This window comes from Scyliorhinus canicula, chromosome 6, assembly GCF_902713615.1.
Source record: "Scyliorhinus canicula chromosome 6, sScyCan1.1, whole genome shotgun sequence".
In the NCBI taxonomy this organism is placed as follows: domain Eukaryota; kingdom Metazoa; phylum Chordata; class Chondrichthyes; order Carcharhiniformes; family Scyliorhinidae; genus Scyliorhinus; species Scyliorhinus canicula.
The window spans coordinates 115,170,628-115,185,912 of record NC_052151.1 but is presented as its reverse complement, the minus strand read 5'-3'; the positions used below and the strand labels follow the sequence as shown (position 1 = coordinate 115,185,912).

At 49.3% G+C, this 15,285-nt stretch overlaps 1 protein-coding gene across 2 annotated transcripts in view; it reads left to right on the top strand.

Annotated features, from left to right (window-relative positions):
- The first annotated feature begins 7,019 nt into the window (after nucleotides 1-7,019).
- mut (methylmalonyl CoA mutase) overlaps nucleotides 7,020-15,285 on the top strand; it is a 63,768-nt gene continuing 55,502 nt past the window's right edge. Inside the window, exon 1 of one of the 2 annotated variants that reach the window (XM_038799941.1) lies at nucleotides 7,020-7,461. In XM_038799941.1, coding sequence (XP_038655869.1) covers nucleotides 7,110-7,461 — 352 coding nt within the window. In that variant the 5' untranslated portion in view covers nucleotides 7,020-7,109. The remainder of the gene's footprint in view (nucleotides 7,462-15,285) is intronic. The other variant, XM_038799942.1, reaches the window with a different exon arrangement.

Below are 15,285 nucleotides of genomic sequence, written 5' to 3'. Positions count from 1 at the left end.
TTATACCATTTGTTTGACTGCCTTCTCGTGTGTGAGGGCCGTCAATTCTGGGGTGGTCAAATCGATCCCTAACAAATACTCTGTTCCTTTCATGGGGCGTTCGGTCATGAGCGTGTGTGGTGTGAAACCTGTAAAAGTTGAAACAGTATTCCGTAAAAACATCAACGCGAATGGGAGGACCTGGACCATTTTACGGAGGGTGGAATTTAGGGTCCGATTCATGCGCCCCACGATACCACTCGACTGAGGGTGGAATTTTTGGCTAATGCCAAAAATCGTGAGGATGTTCTTCATGACACGTCCCGTAAAGTGGGAGCCTTGGTCTGATTCTATGCTGCAGGAGAGTCCCCATCTTGTAAAGATGTGGTGGTGTGTCAAAATTTTAGCAGTGGTTTTGGCCGTATTAGTGCATGATGAGAAGGCTTAACCCATTTTGTAAAGGTGTCTATCACAACCAACACATATTTGTAACCATTCCGGCACGGGGGCAATGGTCTAATAAAATCAATTTGGAGATTCGTCCAGGGGCTGTTAACGGGGCGGGTGTGGCTAAGCTGTGCTTTCCTAGAGAATCTGTCCGGGTTATTCTGGGCACAGATAAGGCAATTCTCAACGTAATGCGTTACATCTTCTTTCATTCCTGGCCACCAACAGAGCTGTCTAAGGTGGGCAGTAGTGGGGTCTATTCCTTGGTGTCCATGACCATCATGGAATAAACAAATGAGCTGATTCCTATCCTGCTCAGGAACCACATACAAAGTATCTTTTAAAACAACACCCTCATGGGTGGTCAGTGATCTTCTAAATCTTTCGAACGGGGCTGGGTACTTTCCTTTAACAATCTCCCTGAGATTACTATCCTGCTTCTGGGCCTGCACTAAATCCTCGATATTAGTTTGCGAGACCTGAACTGCATTCACTGGGGCGCTTTCGGGGGGTTCCAAAAATGTCCATGCCTGGAACCTGCCTTAGCCAGTGTGTCGGCTTTCACATTTCCAGGGGGGGATGAACGGTGGTGACTTCTTACTTTAATTATTCCAAAAGTTCTATCTTTCGCTTTCTCTAAAATGTGGCGGAGCAATGGGGCTGAAGGAAGGCGTTTACCGTATGCGGAAACAAATCCTCTTGCTTTCCACAGGGGTAGGAATTCTGTGAGGCTGTTGCAGACATATAGTCTATCAGAATATATATCTGCCGGGCTGGGGAACGAATCTGGGTGGTCCACTATATATACGATTGCAGCTAGTTCTGCTGCCTGCGTGCCTAAGTGACCTGGAAGTTGCAATGCGATCTCTTCAAAGGCGCGGCCCTGCACGTCCTCCACGTATATACCGCATCCAGTAATACGTTTGCCATCTAAAACGGTGGATGAACCATCCACATAAATCTTCAAAGGTGCGCACGTGTCTGTGTGCTGGGGGTACTGGGGTGAACTTCCTATCTTCCTGGGGGGTGTCTTTGCAATGAAGGGTCCTGTATTGTGAGTGGGGGATATTATCTCACACTCATGGGTTGTTCCTGGGTAATGGAGGTTGTCGGCTAGAAAGGTGTGTGTCTTAGTGCGTTTCACAGTGATGTCCCGTCCTTGCAGTAGAAGGGTCCATCTAGCTGCTCTGATGTGACTAACTGAACCGTCCTTCAGTCGTCCGTCTAATAGAAGCTGTGTGGGGGTGTATTCGGTCAGAATCGTTATGGGGTTGAGTCCGGTGATGTACGAAAAGTACTGTACTGCCCAGAATACTGTGAGCAGGTGCCTTTCGAAAGCTGAAAATCCTTTCTCTACTGGATCTAAAATTCTGGAGGCATAAGCCACTGGTCTTAGCTGCTCGTGCCGTTCCTGAAGGAGCACGGCCGAGAGGGTCAGATCTGTGCTTGCTACCTCAATTGCATAGGGGGAAAGCGGGTCTGGAACTTGGAGTGCCGGGGCTGCGCTAAGGGCTCTTTTTAAATCGTCCACAGCATCTGTATGCTGCGGAAGCCATTCCCAAGGGGCTCCTTTCTTAAGGAGGTCTGAAAGGGGGGCTGCCTTTGTCGCGAAACCGTCAATATGGTTCCGACAGTACCCAACCAGTCCTAAAAATGACCGGAGGGCTGAAACATTGTGGGGAAGGGGCAATTTGATGATCGAGTCAATTCTTTTGTACTCGATCTCACGTTTGCCATGCGTGATGATTGTACCCAAATACATCACTTTACTCTCCAGTATTTGGGCCTTTCTGGGGTTCACTTTACATCCAATTGTTTGCAGTAGTTCCAGGAATTCAGACAGAAGTATGATGTGCTCTGCCTTGGTGTCTGTCTGCAGTAATAGGTCGTCCACATACTGGACCAGACATTCGGGGTGAGAAAATTTTGATAATCCATTTGCCAGCTGTCGGTTGAAAATGGAGGGGGAATTATGGAATCCTTGTGGAAGGCATGTCCACGTGTACTGCTGACCTTTAAAAGTGAATGCGAATTTGTACTGGCACGCCTTTGCCAATGGGATTGACCAGAAGCCGTTGCACTCCCGTGCAAAGTGTCCCAGTTGTCCACAGCTATACCATTCCTGCGACTTCTGTGGGAGGCTGTTCTGTCCCTCATTTACCCATGCGGGGTTTTGGTGTGCTCTTACTGCCTGAATGTCTACATCAGCTTGAGCCTCATCGGGCTTTTTAAATGTTGCTTCGCCATGAACAGATTGCTCCCAAGCGCGGGACAATCTCTTAAGTACCCACTTTTCATTATGGGCCTCTTCTGTGGGGTCATAGTTAGAGCAGGCTTTCTGTCCTGCCTCTGTGGCATGGGAGATAAGGGTGCGGGTCCATTTGGCCATGTTATCTGGGGCCAAACGAGCGCATTCTAAGTCTCCAAAAATTGCAGTAAAGTCAATCCACAGCCGTCCTGCAAACGCTGTGGGGTGCTCGGTCTTTTTCTACCAACATTGGTTCAGACCTTCTACGGGGTCTCCTCTATTATACCCGATTGCATCCAGTATCGCTGTATGCATTTGCTCTAGGGTTCCTCCTCCAACGTTGTGGGTTGGGAAGGGCTGCTCCCACGGATGTGTCTAAACACAAAACCGTGAGCTTAACATGCTCTCTTTCGTCCAGGCCGTGCATGGTCGCCTGCTGTTTTATCTTCGCAAAGAAATGGTGGGGGTCTGAAGTAGGGAGCAACGGTGTGACTTTCTCGCACTCGTCCCATAATTGGGTCACAGTTAAGGGGGTGGTATAAGCGATCTCGGGTGCGCCGTCTACATTTGCTTTCCTTTGGGTGGTGACTGGGTTCATTGGTGCTGGTGCTATCTGTTCTGTGGGGGGTTGGGGCGCTTTCCCTTTCTGCTGCGTTTCTAGCGCACATGTTCCCTGAACATATCGCTGGGCTGTCTCCTGCAATTCCTGCCAATCTGGGCCATTCTCTTCCTCTAGTTGTGTCCCAAATGTGGTTTGGAACCCATTTTGAACAGAAAGCAGAGATTGCAGCTCCGCAATCTGCTTCCTACATTTAGCGTGGTCCACTGTGCTTTGCCTTTGCTCAGTGGTGGCAGCATGGAGTGCTCTTAAAGCTGCCTTCAGGTCGCTGCATTGCCTTTGCAAAGCCTCTACCTGCTTCTTGGTTTCCTCTTTTACCAGGACTGCGCGCTGCACATCCTGATAGGCCTTTTCATACTGTGTTTGGGAGCTGCTTAAGTGTGCCAGACAAGACTGGTGTGCCCTCTTGGCATCATCCACCTCTACATCTTTTGCTGCAAGCCTCCTTCTTAACTCCATATTCTCTCTTTCTATGTCACTGACGTCCACTTTACTCATTCTATTCCTTTCCTCTAAATCTGCGCGGAGCGTCCTGACGACCTCCTCTGTGTCTCGCAATTGTGCCAAACAGGACACAATTGCCATCGGCTTATGTGCTTTTCCTAGATTCCTTTTGTGAATTGCGCTCAGGTCCTCCCACCAAGTATGTCCTATACTCCCGGGGCCTGTTTCCTCATTCGAACAGAATTCGCTCCAAAGGGGCCATCCCTTCCCTTTGAGGTACTTTCTGATCTCTTGTTCCCAAACGGGACACGTTCCTACTCTGCTGGTCGCTGCGACCACGAATTCCTGGGGGTGCATGAGGAGTTCCATTGCCTGTATGGCCATCTCTTTCTCAATGCTCTCTCTTAAATTTAGAACAAGGGATGCTAAGGCGGTGTTATAAAATACGGGTACGGCTTTCGCTAATTTCCGAAGTATAAACTCCCGACAGTTTTTTCGCAACAAATCTCTCGGTTTTACCTTATAGTTAGTTACGCATGCAAAAACGGACTTCCGAATTATGAGGATTGATGTGAACTACTTGAACACTTGTGGTTTTTCCTTCTTCCTAATTGGATTTCTGATTCAAATTGCTGGGTTCTTTCAGAGTGGGGGAGCCACTTCTAGTCGAGTCCCGTCAGAGTTCGCCACTAAATGTTGCTAAGTGTGCTTTACACTCAATTGGCTCTGTTTTGTTCCTTAGCTCTAGAGTCGCCAGGTATCCTTATGATACCGCCATGAGGTTCAAGTTCAAGTTCAGATCATTGACTCAATACACCAGTTAGTAAGGTTCAATCAAACACATTTATTATTACACAGTAAATCGATACTCATGCAACTAATACTAACGGACTAAACTATTCCTACCACTATAAGCCAATATTTATCTTCGATAAGGGAACACACTGGATCAGGGAACAATGGCCTCTTGTTCTGTCCTGAGACTGCAGACTTCCCAGTTGGTACGGGCTAAGGGGTCAGGAGTGTCTACTCTCGTAGCGTGCGTTGGTTGACACTTACTTGTCGATGTAGCTGTTGGCCAGGCCTCTCCTTCTCACGTTCAAGTTCTTAGAGAGCTGCTGCAAAGGTGTTCTGCTGGGAGGGCCGGCTAAGAGAGAGAGCTGGACTTGGGATCTGTCCTTTATAGGTCACAGGGGCTTCGCGCCCATCTGGGCGGACCCTATACCTGCTTGCAATCGATTGGACCTCATACCAATCGATTGGTTTGAATTCCCCAATACTGGGGCTGTTTCCCGAACGCTGGGCGGTTCTTGGGGCTGTTTGTAACTTATTGTTTCAGACTCCCGTTGGCGCCGGGAAGTCTGACCTTCTATAGAATGTCCCAATTGTAGCTAATCGTTGTATCCATTGTTCCCGGGATCGCTTCATTAATATGCACAACTGTTAGTTTCAGTGCGGTCTGGTGTCTTTGCAGACAGAATACACAGAGAGATTCTGCAGCCTGCTTGTCTTTCTGGCATTGTCCAATTTTCCCTGCATGCATTTCAATTCTCTATTTTATGTCGGGAAGTGGCCAACTTCGGTGGCTACAACAGTAGCACAGTGGTTAGCACGGTTGCTTCACAGCGCCAGGATCCTGGATTCGATTCCCGGCTTAGAACACTGTCTGTGCGAAGTCTGCATGTTCTCCCTGTGTCTGCGTGGGTTTCCCGGTTTCCTCCCACAAGTCCCAAAAGAGGTGCTTGTTAGGTGAATTGGGCATTCTGAATTCTCTCTGTGTCCCGAACAGATGCCAGAATGTGGTGAAAAGGGGCTTTTCACAGCAACCTCATTGCAGTGGTTTTTAAAAAATAGATTTAGAGTACCCAATTCATTTTTTCCAATTGAGCGGCAATTTAGCATGGCCAATCCACCTATCCTGCATATCTCTGGGTTGTGGGGGCAAAACCAAAGCAAACACGGGGAGAACGTGCAAACTCCACATGGACAGTGAACCAGAGCCAGGATCGAACCTGGGACCTCTGTGCATTGCAGTGTTAATGTATGCTTACTTGTGACAATAAAGATTATTATTTTTGATTATTATTTTGTCCTCTGAGCTCTATTTGGTTTGGCTCGCTCAGACATTTATTTATGGGTCCACCATTTCTTATTTTTGAAGAGAAATAAATTGCAACAAAGGCAGAATGAAACTAGGTGTGTTGTCTTGATAAAACCCAGCCAAATGAATTCCTTCAGCTTTTGAAATGCCATTCCATGACATCCTTTGCTTTCAGATGGAAAGGTGGGCGAGTAGATTAGGTTGATTGGGAGGGGCTACGGGGTCAGGGGCTAGAATGATTGGGGATGGTAGGATTATGAGTGGTTGTCAGGTCTAGTCAAGGGGAGTTGTAGGTTTGAGAGGTTACGAGGGTTGTCAGTCATTGAATCACTATAGTGCAGAAGGGCCACTTGGCCCATTGTGTCTGCATCGATCCTCTGAATGAGCACCAGACCTAGGCCCGCTGCACTGCACTATTCCCGTAATCCCACCCAACCTGCACATTCTTTAGTACTAAGGGACAATTTTAGAAAAGCCAATCCATCCAACAGGCATATCTTTGAACTGTATGAGGAAACCGGAGCACCCAGAGGAAACCACACAGAGGGAATGTGCAAGCTCCAGTCACCCAATGCCGGAATCGAACCCGAGCCCTGGCATGTGAGGCAGCACTGTGCCACTACTGTGTAACCCAGGAGTAAGAATCATAGAATGGTACAGAATCTCCATTGTGCAGAAAGAGGCCATTCAGCCCATCAAGTCTGCACTAACCCTTGGAAAGAGCACCGTCCTTAGGCCTAGGCCCACATGCTGACCCTATCCCCCACCTAACCTTTTGAATACTAAGGAGCAATTTAGCATGGCCTATCCACCTAACTTGCACGTTTTTGGACTAGAATTTTTCAGTCTAACATCTGTGTAATTATCCAAGCAAGTACGTCGCTACTGTGCAATGCCTCCCACTCTAATTCAGAATTGGACATTTCCACGGAGGTTCCTGGGGAGCAGAGCAAGTTGTCGATTCTGGGTAATTTCCATGAAGACTCTGCGCCTTGTGTGTGGGGTGACTGTTCCTCTGCACAGATGCTGCCTGACCTGCTGAGCATTTGCAGCATTTCCCTTTGTCCCCAGCTCGTGACACCTTGAAAGTCACAATACCCCCGCCCCGCCCCTTGCGCCTATTGGCTGATGCGAAGCTCCATTGGGCGATTTGTCGAGGCTCCGATTGGTCAGTGTTGCTGTCACTCAATCTCCGGGCTGGCAGTAAGGGACTGAGGCCTGCTCCAGGGAAGGAGAGACAGGCCAGGCCGGGGGTGGCACTGACTGGAGCCATGTTGCGGGCACGGCCAGTGCTCTGTCACTTTCTGAGGCCTCGAGCCTCCGGTGAGGTGCTGCGCCGCGGCAAGCACCTCTTACACCCGGAGTGGGTCGCTTTGGCGGAGAAACAGCTGAAGGGGAAGAAAGCCAATGATCTGATCTGGGAAACGCCAGAGGGGGTCGCCATCAAACCCGTTTACACCAAGCGGGACGTGGCGGATCTGGCCGAGGAGCTACCCGGCAGGTGGCCTTACACCAGGGGCCCCTACCCGACCATGTACACGTCCAGGCCCTGGACCATCCGGCAGTACGCCGGTTTCAGCACGGTGGAGGAGAGCAACCGGTTTTACCGCGATAACATCAAAGGTCAGCTTGGGCCCAGCGGGGAGCCAGGGGGCGGGGTCTCCTGGTGGTGGGGTCTCCAGGGGGGCAGGGTCTCCAGGGGGGCTGAGTCTCCTGGGGGTGGGCCAGGGGCAGGGTCTCCTGGGGTGCAGGGCCAGGGGTGGGGATGAGTGGGGCCTCGGAGGAGGGGGGGGGCGTGGGATGACCTCGGAGGAGGGGGGGGGGGCGTGGGATGACCTCGGAGGAGGGGGGGGGGGCGTGGGATGACCTCGGAGGAGGGGGGGGGGCGTGGGATGACCTCGGAGGGGGGGGGGGGGGCGTGGGATGGCCTCGGAGGAGGGGGGGGGGGGCGTGGGATGGCCTCGGAGGAGGGGGGGGGGGCGTGGGATGGCCTCGGAGGAGGGGGGGGGGGCGTGGATGGCCTCGGAGGAGGGGGGGGGGGGCGTGGGATGGCCTCGGAGGAGGGGGGGGGGCGTGGGATGGCCTCGGAGGGGGGGGGGGCGTGGGATGGCCTCGGAGGAGGGGGGGGCGTGGGATGGCCTCGGAGGAGGGGGGGCGTGGGATGGCCTCGGAGGAGGGGGGGGCGTGGATGGCCTCGGAGGAGGGGTGGGGGCGGGGAGGCCTCGGAGGAGGGGGGGGGGGGCGTGGGATGGCCCCGGAGGAGGGGGGGGGGCGTGGGATGGCCTCGGAGGAGCGGGGGGCGCGTGGGATGGCCTCGGAGGAGGGGGGGGGGGGCGTGGGATGGCCTCGGAGGAGGGGGGGGGCGTGGGATTGGCGGGGGGGGGGGCGTGGGATTGGCGGGGGGGGGGCGTGGGATTGGCGGGGGGGGGGCGTGGGATTGGCGGGGGGGGGGCGTGGGATTGGCGGGGGGGGGGGGGGCGTGGGATTGCCCAGGGGGGCGGGGTCTCCTGGGATGTCCTCCCAGGGGTGGACTCTCCTGGGATGTCTGGTCTGGGGTGGAGACTCCCAGGGTGTGGGGCCAGGGGCGGGGTCTCCTTGGTTGGAGTCAGGGGTGGGGTCCCCTTGGGTGGAGCCAGGGGCTGCGGGGCCAGGGCGGGACTCCAGGGGTGTCGGGCCAGGGGCTCGATGTCTCCAATCTCCTGACGTCACTTGCCATCGGGCTATCCTGTAGCTGTTGGTTAACTTGCTGGGGGAAGGGAAGTGGTGCTGGGGGTAAAATTCTGGAGTGGTTGGGTGAACGTTCTGTAGCACATTGGTTAGCACTGCTTGCCTCACTGGCCCAGGGACCCAGATTTGATTTTGGTCTTGGGTGACTAGAGTTTGCACGTTCTCCCCGTGTCCGTGTGGGTTTCTGCCGTGTGCTTCAGTTTCCTCCCACAGTCCAAAGATGTGCAGGTTAGATAGGGTGAGTGAGTGGGCCTAGGTAGAGTGCTCTTTCAGAGGGTCGGTGCAAACTCGTAGGGCCAACTGGCCTCTTCCCTCCTCATAGGGATTCCATGCATCTATAGATTTTAAAGTATCCTATCCAAACTATAACCCATCTGTTTTACACATGCATCGGAGATAAGGAATCCTGCAGCAAGTAACTCGCCTGATTGTCCACCATCTTCAAGACACAAGTTGGAAAAGTGATGAAGTATGTATATCATAGAATTTACAGTGCAGAAGGAGGCCATTCGGCCCATCGTGTCTGCACCGGCCCTTGGAAAGAGCACAACTTCGTAAACCACACCTTCACTCTATTCCTGTAACCATTAACCCCACCTAACCTTTTTGTTTGGACACGAGGAGCAATTTAGCATGGCCAATCCACCCAACCTGCACATCCCTGGACCGTGGGAGGAAACCGGAGCACCCAGAGGAAATGCCGGAGGGGTTTGCCGTGAAACCCATTTACACCAAGTGGGTGTAGGGCCTAGGTAACTACCTGCCTAGGTGACTGCAGCTCCAACATCACTCAAGAAACTTGATACCACCCAGGACAAAGCAGCCCATTGCTTTGCAAAGATTTGCCAATTAATGGGCAGCCAGCGTAGAACTTGCAATGGGAGAGACTTAACACTGCCCGAGAGGGTGGGCGGCGAGTAAAGAGAGTGTGTGGGCTGTTGCTTCTAATGGGTTCCCTCAGTTGCAACAGCTGCGGCGGGTCTCTCTGGGGGACCTGCAGACCTGTTTAAAAATCAATCAATTGGGTCTGAAAAATGATGTGGAGTTTTGAAGCAGCACATTTAAACAAACCTCTTTCGAGAGGTGGTCTATCTGCAGGCAGGAAGAGAATGGATGACCACCAGGCAGAGCAAGAGAGCTAGGCAGGCATTGTATGAATCTCCTGTGGCCATTTCCCTGCAAAACAGATATACCACTTTGGATGTTGTTGAGGGAAGCAGCAACAGCCAAATTTGTTGCGCCATGGTTGGTTCTGCTGCAGAGGGGAGAGTGAAAAATGCGGCAATGCAATAGTTATGGGAGATTCAATTGTAATGAGTATAGATAGGTGTTTCTGTGGCTGCAAACGAGACTCCAGAATGGTATGTTGCCTCCCTGGTGCTAGGGTCAAGGATGTCTGAGTGGTTACAGGATACTCTGGAGGGGGAACAGCCAGTGGTTGTGGCACCTGTTGGTACAAGTGACAAAGTTTTTTTTAAAAAAGGGATGAAGTCCTAAAAGAAGAATATAGAGAGTTAAGAAGTAGGACTTTGAAGGTAGGGACCTCAGGATTACTACCAGTGCCACGTGCTAGTCAGAGTAGAAATAGCAGGAGATATCGGATGAATATGTGACTGAAGCGATGGTGTGGGGGGAGGCTTTCAGATTCCCAGGGCATTGGGACTGGTTCTGGGGGAGATGGGACCAGTACAAACTGGACGGGTTACACCTGGGCAGGACCAGATGGGAACCTATGCAAGAAGTCAGAGGACGAGGAAACTAGGACAAAAACAAAAGATGAAAAGAGGAATAAGAAAAGTGATAGGCAGAGAAACTAAGGGACAGATTCAAACAGGGCCACAGTGAAAAATACTAGGAGGAAGAGTAATGTTAAAAAGACACGCTTAAAGGCTTTGTGTCTTAATGCATGGAGCGTTCGCAATAAAGCGGCTGAACTAATCCCTCAAATAGATATAATCGGGATGGGAACTGAGCATCGAGGGGTATTCTGTATTTAGGAAGGACAGGCAAAAAAGGAAAAGGCGATGGAGTGACAGTGCTGGTTAAAGAGGAAACTAATGCAATAGTGAGGGAGGATATTAGCTCCGACAATATGAAATCTGTATGGGGAGAGCTGGGAAACACCAAGGGGCAAAAATCATTAGGGGCATTGTACTCTGGGCACTCCGGTGTCCTCCCACAAGTCTCAAAAGATGTGCTTGTTAGGTGAATTGGACAGTCTGAATTCTCCCTCGGTGTACTAGAACAGGCACCGGAGTGTGGCAACTAAGGGATTTTCACAGTAACTTCCATGAAGTGTTAATGTAAGCCTACTTGTGACACTAATAAAGATTACATAGACCCCAAAACTGCAGTGGTGATTTTGGGAATGATATTAAACAGGAAATTAGAGACGAATGCGATAAAGGAACATCTGCAATTATCGATGATTTTAATCTGCATATAGATTGGGAAATTAAAATAGCCACAATACAGTAGAGGATTCTTTTGACTCTGGAACAATTCCAGCAGATTGGAAGGTAGCTCATGTAACTCAACTATTTAAAAAGAGAGGTAGAGAGAAAACAGGGAATTATAGACCAGTAATTAAAGACATCGGGAGTAGGGAAAATACAAGAACCATTATCAAAGATTTTACAGCAAAGCACTTAGAAAATAGTGGCAGGATTGGACTTGGGGCACGGTGGGGGGGGGGGGGGGGGAAGGAGGGGCTGCTTTCACAGGATATGCCCACACCTGGCTGAGTTACATTTTTCCTATCAGATTTAAACTTGTTAGTGGGAATACGCAGGATGCCCTAGATCCATTGTTCTTTGAGACACTCCTGTCTGACCAGCTACTAACCCACTACAGAGTCTAATGGCCTTTTGGCCCAAGATAACGATGTCCCAAGATAACAAAGATATGTTCAAGTCTGGAAACCCCAGAATAACAAAGATATGTTCAAGTCAGGAAACCCCAGATTCGCTTGAGGGTGCTGGGCAGTGCTTAGAGAAAGAGAGAAAAAGAATCCTGTTTTGAACAGGTTCAGAAGAAGAATTTGGAAATCGACAGAGAGGTCACGAAAGTTGCCACTGAGGCTGGCTTTGGAAAATGGTTGTGAACAAATGTCCCGAACAGAAGAAAAATTACTTTGTAATTGCAAGCATTGCCTTTGTGTTCCTGTATAAGTAACATAGAGTGCTGTTTAATGGGAACTATTAATAATAATCTTTATTGTCACAAGTAGGCTTACATTAACACTGCAATGAAGTTACTGTGAAAAGCCTCTAGTCGCCACATTCCGGCACCTGTTCGAGTACACAGAGGGAGAATTCAGAATGTAATTCACCTAACAGCATATGTTTTGAGACTTGTGGGTGGAAGCCAGAGCACCTGGAGGAAACCCATGCAGACACGGGGAGAACGTGTAGACTCCGCACAGACAGTGACCCAAGCCGGTAATCGAACCTGGGACCCTGGCGCTATGAAGCAACTGTGCTAACCACTGTGCTACCGTGCTGCCACTCGTGTGTTAAGATTAATAAACTACATGTGGTTTGTTAGTGTTGGAGTTTAAATGTTTTTTCTTTTGTTTTAATAAAGTTTGTTTATAAAATAACCAAGCCCGTTTTTCTTATGTTATCACCCCCGGAACAAATCGAGCTTCCTGCATCGTCTTAAAACTTTAAAAAGCTGTTGAGAGCTGACGAGGCGTCCGTAACACTGTGCAGAAAATCTACCTCATCCTTAACCTTCCTAACACTTTTAAGAACTTGCTGGATTTGCACATTAATTTCCTATTAAAGTTCTTTTGGAAAATAATAGCTTTAATTTAGAAACATAGAAAAAAGATGCAGGAGTCGGGCATTCGACCCTTAGAGCCTGAACCACCATTTAATATGATCATGCAAATTCGTTATCCCCCTCCCGTTTTCTCTTCATATCCTTAATCCCTTTAGCCGCAAGGGCCATTTCCTGCTCCCTCTTTAATATATCCAACAACCTGGCCCCAACAGCTTTCTGTGGTAGAGAATTCCCCAAGTTCACAACTCAGAGAAATTCTTCCTCAACTTAGTTCTGAATGGCTTGCCATTTATTCTGAGGCTGAGACCCCCTAGTACTAGACATCCCCAACATCGGGAACATTCATCCTGTATCTAGCCTGTCCAGTCCCATCAGGATTTTATATGTTTCTATGAGATTCCCTCTCATTTTTCTAAACTCCAGTAAGTAGAAGCCTTCCGATGTCAGTCCTATCATCCTGAGAATTAGTCTGGTGAACCTTCTGGACACTCTCAATAGCAAGAATGTCCTTCCTCAAACTAGGAGACCAAAACGGCACACAATATTCAAGGTGTGGCCTCACCAAAGCCCTGTATAACTGCAGCAAGACATCCCTACTCCTATACTCAAATCTTGTCGCTGTGAAGGCCAGCATGCCACTAGCTTTCCTCATCGCCTGCTGAACCTGCAGACCAACCTTCAGCGACTGTTCCACCATGACACCCAAGTCTTGTTGCACTTCCCCTTTTCCTAAACTGCCACCATTCAGATATGATGTGGAGATGCCGGCGTTGGACTGGGGTGAGCACAGTAAGAAGTCTTACAACACCAGGTTAAAGTCCAACAAATTACCCAGCCTTCAGAACAGCGACCACGTCACCACACAACCCTGCCAGGGCAATCTCTGCAAGACATGCCAGATCATCGACTTGGATACCACCATTACACGTGGTAACACCACCCACCAGGTACGCGGCACATACTCGTGCGACTCGACCAATGTAGTCTACCTCTTATGCTGCAGGAAAGGATGTCCCGAAGCGTGGTACATTGGCGAGACCATGCAGACACTGCGACAACGAATAAACGGGCATCGTGCGACAATCACCAGGCAGGAATGTTCCCTTCCAGTCGGGGAACACTTCAGCAGTCAAGGGCATTCAGCCTCTGATCTCCGGGTAAGCGTTCTCCAAGGCGGTCTTCAGGACACGCGACAATGCAGAATTGCCGAGCAAAATCTTATAGCTAAGTTCCGCACGCATGAGTGCGACCTCAACAGGGATCGTGGATTCATGTCGCATTACATCCACCCCCCACCATCTGGCCTGGACTTGCAAAATCCTACCAACTGTTCTGGCTTGAGACAATTCACACCTCTTTAACCTGTGATTATCCCTCTCCCTGGATCTGTAATGATTTGATTACCTGCAAATGCCTGCATTCCAAGCATTGTCCAGCATCTCTGACTTTGTCTATATAAATGTTTCTGGAACATACCTCGCCATTCACCTGAGGAAGGAGCTGCGCTCCGAAAGCTCGTGTTTGAATCAAACCTGTTGGACTTTAACCTGGTGTTGTAAGACTTCTTACCATTCAGATAATCTGCCTTCCTGTTTTTCAGTGGGTAATTTCACATATACCCACATTATATTGCATTTGCCCACGCAGCCAGCCTGTCCCAGTCACCCTGCAGCCTCTTTGCATCATCCTCCCAGCACATATTGCCACCCAGCTTTGTATCGTCTGCAAATTTGGAGATGTTGCATGCAATTCCTTAATCCAAATCATTAATGTATATTGTGAACAGCTGGGGCCCCAGCATTGAACCCTGCGCTGCCTCACTAGTCACTGCCTGCCGCTCTGAAAAGGACCCATTTATTCCCACACTTTGCTTCCTGCCTGCCAACCAGTTCTGTATCCACGTCAATACATTACCCCCAATACCATGAGCTTTAATTCTGCTCACTAATATCTTGTGTGGGACCTTGCCAAATGCCTTTTGAAAGTCCAGATACGCAATATCCACTGGTGAACCCTTGTCCACTCTACTGGTCACATCCTCAAAAAAATCCAGAAGATTTGTCAAGCATTAATTTCACTTTTGTGAAACCATGCTGACTTGGACCTATCCTGTCCCCACTTTCCAAAAGCTCGGTTATTTCATAATTAATAATTGACTGCAGCATTTTCCCCACTACCGATGTCAGGCTGACACCGTTAATATTTTAAATGATGATTAGCTTTCTGTGAGTATGCCAGAAGCCATATATATTCAGATACAGGGCCCTTTCCTTTGTAGACAGAAGTAACGTGTTCTCACATTCTGCCTTTTATTTTCAACTGAGCAGTCAACCTGCCTGTTTAAATTTGAACTGTTGGGCAGTTGAAATTTGGGCAGTCAACTGTTCCATGCTGCATTCTCCATGGCAAATCTCCACCAATTGGAGTGCACTTGCCAACCAACAATCACACTTTTCTCATGCAGTCTAAATTATTGTTCCCCTTTTACTGTTGGTAATTTCTTGTGAGTTGTCCTGATGAGTGCAAGATGAAAAGCTTTGATAACATGTCTTTTTTTCAGCAACATTTTCATTGGTAGCAAAGCATTTACAGCACAAAAACAGGCCATTTGGCCCAATGTCTTTATGCTCCGTGCAGGCCTGCTTTCCCACTTCTTCATCTCATCCCATTATCTAGCTTCCAGTTAAATGCATCAATGGTTATTTGCTTCAGATACTGTAGTGAGTTCCAATTTTTAACCACTCTCAGGGTAAAGACGTTTCTCTGGGTTTTCTAGTCAGTTCTGTCCAACTATCATGTTATATTTGCATATGAGACTAAAATTATAAATATTATCCCTAAATCTACTCTCCATCTGCCGTATCAAACCATTTTATAATCCAATATTTCCATCAGGTCACCACCATTCAGCTTTCTTTTCTATAAAGATCCCTC